The sequence below is a fragment of the Arachis ipaensis genome, chromosome B09, assembly GCF_000816755.2.
Source record: "Arachis ipaensis cultivar K30076 chromosome B09, Araip1.1, whole genome shotgun sequence".
Taxonomy (NCBI): Eukaryota; Viridiplantae; Streptophyta; class Magnoliopsida; order Fabales; family Fabaceae; genus Arachis; species Arachis ipaensis.
In genome coordinates this window covers 12,760,701-12,764,502 of record NC_029793.2, presented here as the reverse complement: position 1 = coordinate 12,764,502, position 3,802 = coordinate 12,760,701, and the positions used below count along the sequence as shown (strand labels likewise).

Genomic DNA, 3,802 nt, shown 5'->3' with positions numbered 1-3,802 from the left:
AATTAAAAATAAATAATAACTGTAAAGCAACTTTTAGCAAGGTAGAGAAATTAGAGGTCCAACTTAGTTATCTCTCTCAACAATAATGAAAGTTGAATCTAAACTCCACTTGGTCAACCTTTACCAGGGCAAAGGAAAGTCAGAGGACTAATTAAATTGACCTTTGAATCCTATTTATTTCCTAAGAAAAGGTTGGGATTGCTTAAGTTCAGCTCAATTAGCAAGATAACGATTATCAATTATGTTGAGTTCAATAACTGTTGAGTTACTAAATTCTTAACCAGAACCAAAAGGGGAAAAAGTAAAATTGCTGAAATAATAATAAAAATATCCTTAGATGGGAAGCAATGATAACTTAAGTCAAAGAGAACAATCATAAACTGAAAATACCTCAATTATCATTAATTCAAATAACAGTCTGTAACATGGAAGAATTCATAATTCAAATTATAATAATCAATTCAAATGTTGGAATAAATAAAGAGAAGTAAAACTAAAAGAACATTAAACCTGGGTCTAGAGTTACTCTTAAAACAAGAAGAAATCCTAAATCCTAAAAGAGAGAGAGAGAAGATCTCCCTCTCAACTAAATCTAAATCATTGAAAGGTGAAAATATGCGAGCTCTCTTTGAATGGATGCATTCCCACACTTTATAACCTCTGGTCTATGCTCATGAAATATGGGTTTATCATATATCTTTGCCATTTTCTTCAAAGACAAATAATAAAATGAGTAGTATACATAGTTAAATTGAATACTTGATCGGAATTATTTTTCTAAGAAATACTGTACATAAAAATAATGTCATATACTAAAATTTTATTTTAAAACATGACACATTTAATGATTTCAAAATTCATAAACATTAATATTTCATTATTTATATACATTATATTTGAAACTTAAATACATAGAAAATAAAACTTAACAATAAGTTCTTTACATTATTTATTTACATGAATACTTAACAATCTCACACATTAAACTATTCCATCATTGATCAAATGACCAATATTTCCTTCAGGATCCTCAAAGAAATCAGATACATCATAATGAGTGGTGAAATTTTCAGCATCATTTAAAACAAAATTCGACTCTTTTCCCTTGTCGTCCTTTTTCAAAGATGCTTGATAAAGATGGACTAGGTGCCTTGGTGTACGACAGGTACGCGACCAATGGCCCTTTACACCACAACGGAAACACTTATCCTCTGTTGATTTATTTTTCCCAATATTTCTTTCTTTACCCCACTTCTGGTGAGATCCTCTCTTTTGAACATAATTCATTTTCCTTCCATAATTTTTCTTGTTATTAAAACCTTGCCATATACCTCTTCTGGGGTAATTTGCCGCATTTACTTCAGAAAATGGGGCAGCACCAGCTGGGCGCGCTTCATGATTTTTTACAAGCAACTCATTATTGCGTTCAGCAACAAGAAGGCAAGAAATTAACTCAGAATATTTTTTAAACCCTCTTTCTCAATACTGCTGCTACAGGAGCACATTCGAGGCATGGAAGGTCGAGAAAGTTTTCTCTAACATATCATTATCAGATATCTTTTCCCCACATAATTTCATTCGTGAGGTGATCCGAAACATTGCAGAATTATATTCATTTATGGATTTAAAATCCTGTAGATGCAAATGCGTCTATTCATATCGGGCTTGAGGAAGTATAACCGTCTTTTGATGATTATACCTTTCTTTAAGGTCTTTCCAAAGATCTGCAGGATCTTTTAATGTGATATATTCATTTTTCAATCCTTCGTCAAGATGACGACGAAGAAAAATCATGGCTTTAGCTTTATCCTTCTGGGATGCATTATTTTCAACCTTAATGGTATCTCCAAGATCCATTGAATCAAAATGAATTTCTGCATCTAATATTCATGATAAATAATTATTTCTAGATATATCAAGCACATTGAATTCAAGATGAGAGAGTTTCGACATAATAAAAATTTGTTACCCGAGTCTTCCTAAAAAGTAATTAATCTATTTACTAGTATTATATATGTAGTAATTAATCTATTTACTAGTATTATATATGTAGTAACGTATACTCAAAAGAGAGAAGAAAGAGAATTTGTATGAGAGAGAAGAGTATTTCTGTTTTTATTCCTTGTGTAACATCAACGAAAACTTAACCCGCCCTTACCCGTCCGTTGTCACGAAAAGACTTTTCAAACTATTATTAAATATATTCCTTTTTTAGAATGTTGGACCACCCATCATAAATGGACATTCACCTTATCATTCTTATCACAACGAGAATAAATTTTATTCACATTAATTACAAATTTGACTCTTTTTCCTATAATGTTTAATTTAATGTACATGAAATTAATTACAAATTTTTCTCGCATAGTTATCACGGGGCGCGGGATTTGTTTTGGGTGTGGGTGGGTTATATTTAAGTAACATGGTCTTTCTTCTCTTCTATATAAACTACCTTCTCTTGATCATTTTCACATATTTCTTCATCTAATTTTGTTCATCTACCAAAAATGGCTTCAAAATATGCAATAGTCATTTTAGGACTTTTAGCTTTAGTTGTTATTGTTCCTTCAAAGATAGTTGCAAGAGATTTTCCTCAGACTTTCTCTACCTATGAAGCAGGTGATGTCTTTACTCATTGTTTTGCTATACAAATAGTATTCTTTTATTATTTTATGTAACTATGTTATTCTCACATATTTTTAATAATTGATTTGTATCTATTTATTATATAATGATTGTTAGTTTGTTACATAAATTATTTTATAAAATAAGAGTAAAGTAAGAATTTGATCATTTAAAATTTTGATTTAAGACTAATTAGTTTTTAAAGAAAATAAAATTTACAGGTAATAAAAATAATTTTTTGTATTTCATTATTTTAAATTAGTTAATTACTAAAAAATTGGACCAATTCGATCGATTAATTAATTGTTTGATCAATTTTTTTATTTTGACTGATTTATTATTAACCGATTTTTATAATGAATCGAATCGTTTTGGTGACCAAGATTAATCCAATCAATTAATTTTAGTTGACTATGTATTTTGATATATTGAGTTCAAATTTAAGAGGAAAAAAGAGAACAATCATTTAATTGATTATTGGTAATAATACCTAGATATGGATGATTTAATTTAAAAAAATCCTAATTATTTGTTAAGTTATTACTTTGTGAAGAACTTTTCAAAGAATTATTGTGTATTTGCAGCATATAGAGAAGAAAAATCAGAATCAAATGTTGGATTAGACGGATTGGTTGAAATTGAACAAAGTAATATGTCGGGCGTGGGAGGAAGTGTTGATAATTGTGCGAAGCTTTGCTGCATCATAAGTGGAGACTGTGCATGTTGCTAGAAATAAGAATTGGTAACTAAAGAAGAATTTGTTGTTAGAAATAATATATGCTCGCTAAAATAAGATGTAGACAATAAAACTCAATACAAACTCAGTCTTTTTTCGCTCCTCTGTGATAGCCATGTCTTTTGACTCATTTTAGTCTAAAATAATAAATTAAAAAAAGTAGTAAATTAATAAAAATGAAAGATAAATTAAAGAAAAAATTGAATAGATCGGCTCCATTTTATTATAACCAAAATTGAATGAGTAAAGTATTTTTCAAATTTTGTTCTTAAACCATCAAAATTGGATAATGACAGGCTGGGTCTCGACAATTTAAATCTTCATGTTATCTCTAGTTTTTTATTTATGTGAAAGCAAAACTTTACCTATATTTATTTAAAAAAATAAAAATGATAATATTATTTATTTTTTATTTTTTTTAATGTATAAATAAAACAATTC

The 3,802-nt window shown here is 28.5% G+C and overlaps 1 protein-coding gene across 1 annotated transcript in view; it reads left to right on the top strand.

Annotated features, from left to right (window-relative positions):
* LOC107618492 overlaps positions 2,448–3,802 on the top strand; it is a 28,188-nt gene continuing 26,833 nt past the window's right edge. The window contains exon 1 of the mRNA XM_016320589.2: positions 2,448–2,619. Within this exon, the coding sequence (XP_016176075.1) occupies positions 2,508–2,619 (112 nt within the window). The 5' untranslated portion in view covers positions 2,448–2,507. The remainder of the gene's footprint in view (positions 2,620–3,802) is intronic.